Source organism: Camellia sinensis, chromosome 2, assembly GCF_055761805.1.
Source record: "Camellia sinensis isolate YWXY chromosome 2, ASM5576180v1, whole genome shotgun sequence".
Taxonomy (NCBI): Eukaryota; Viridiplantae; Streptophyta; class Magnoliopsida; order Ericales; family Theaceae; genus Camellia; species Camellia sinensis.
The window spans coordinates 45,784,637-45,786,184 of NC_138962.1; the positions used below are offsets into that span (position 1 = coordinate 45,784,637).

At 38.2% G+C, this 1,548-nt stretch overlaps 1 protein-coding gene across 1 annotated transcript; it reads left to right on the forward strand.

The window, feature by feature from the left end:
• The first annotated feature begins 208 nt into the window (after positions 1-208).
• Positions 209-952, forward strand: LOC145813478 (lectin beta-1 and beta-2 chains-like). Its single transcript, XM_082908934.1, has one exon. The coding sequence runs from the start codon at positions 209-211 to the stop codon at positions 950-952; it is 744 nt and encodes a 247-aa protein (XP_082765060.1).
• The last annotated feature ends 596 nt before the right edge of the window (positions 953-1,548 follow it).

The following is a 1,548-nucleotide window of genomic DNA, read 5'->3' on the forward strand; positions in this document are numbered from 1 at the left end:
ATGTACACAGAGTAATTTATCCAAACACCTATATGACAAAACAAGGGGTTGATAGGACAGTTGTCTGCGTGCATGGATTATCAGATGATCACCCACTTTGACCAAATCACAATTTTTCAAACAATAATGTACCTATTTATACTCAAAATTGAATACACTTTTCCTCATCTACAAACTTCCAATCCCATAAATTTTCCCCATCACAACAATGGCTTTCCAATCACACATTCTGCTTTCTTGTCTCCCAATTATCACATTTTACATTCTTCTCGCAACTCTTTGTGCAACTGCACTGAACTTCAATATCCCCAAAATCGGTCCCAAAAATCTCAATGTCGATCCCAAAAATCTCAACGTCGACATGACCGCCAATGGAGACGCTTACATCTCCTCCAATGGGGTCCACCTCGCGGCGGACAAATACGGTACCAACTTAAATTACAAAGCCGGCAAAGCTACTTACGTCAAACCGCTTCACCTCTCTGATAGTTATTACGGCAAGTTGAACGACTTCACCACCTATTTCTCCTTCGTGATTGATTCGGAAGGAAGTTCAAATTTCGGAGATGGGCTTGCATTCTTCCTTGAACCTTCCGATTCCAGCAGCACCGCAGACACCACTACAGGCGGTGCCATTGGGCTTCCAATCGATCCGTCGACATTGGAAGCCACTAGCCCATTTGTCGCTGTGGAGTTTGACACCTTTCAGAATTCTTGGGATCCACAAAGCATCACTCCTGTTACTCATCTTGGAATCAATATCAACTCTATTCAGTCTAATGTGACTAAAGTATTGTACAATGACATAGCTCATGGGATAGAAAATCAAGCTGTGATTAGTTATCGCTCTAAGTCGAAAAAATTGAGTGTTGTTGTCACTAGCACTATCAATAATGCCATAGTCAGACAAGACCTTTCTTTCATGGTTGATCTAAAGGATTACTTGTCATAATGGGTTACAATCGGCTTCTCGGCTGGAACTGGTGCGTGTATTGAAAAAAATATTGTTAAGTCGTGGAAATTTAATTTAGGTTTTTAAATTTGAGAAAAACAAAGTAAATGTTACGCTCTAAGGGCATAAGATAATCTTGAACTTGAATAAGGTATTTATCAGCTATTAGTGAATAATTGGAATAATTGTTATTATTCCTTGGATGGATATACATTTCTATTTGGAATAATATGTTATGGATGCATCTTATAATAAGATTATGTAATATTTTATTAGATTGTGTATGTTGAATTGTATTGTGTAATTGATAAGATGGGATCATAGGAGGCTGGAAAATTTTAATTCAACCAAAGCTTGCTTAATTAGTGTGGGGAGAGACATTTTAATTGACTAATAAGTTAAACAATAGCCACAATAACAAGTGTGGGGATTTTACTGCATAGTACATAAATTACCCTGGTTATAGCCCAAGTGAGGTGAGGAATGGACAGAGAGAGGAGGTGGTGAAATTAAAAACGCCGGTGGGGGCGGCAACCAATAAAATTCATCAATTAAATGATAAGTACGTAAATTACCCCAGTTATAGCCCAAGTGAG

Excerpts from the sequence above, each read along its gene's own strand:
- LOC145813478 (XM_082908934.1), top strand. The coding sequence starts at position 209 with ATGGCTTTCCAATCACACATTCTGCTTTCTTGTCTCCCAATTATCACA.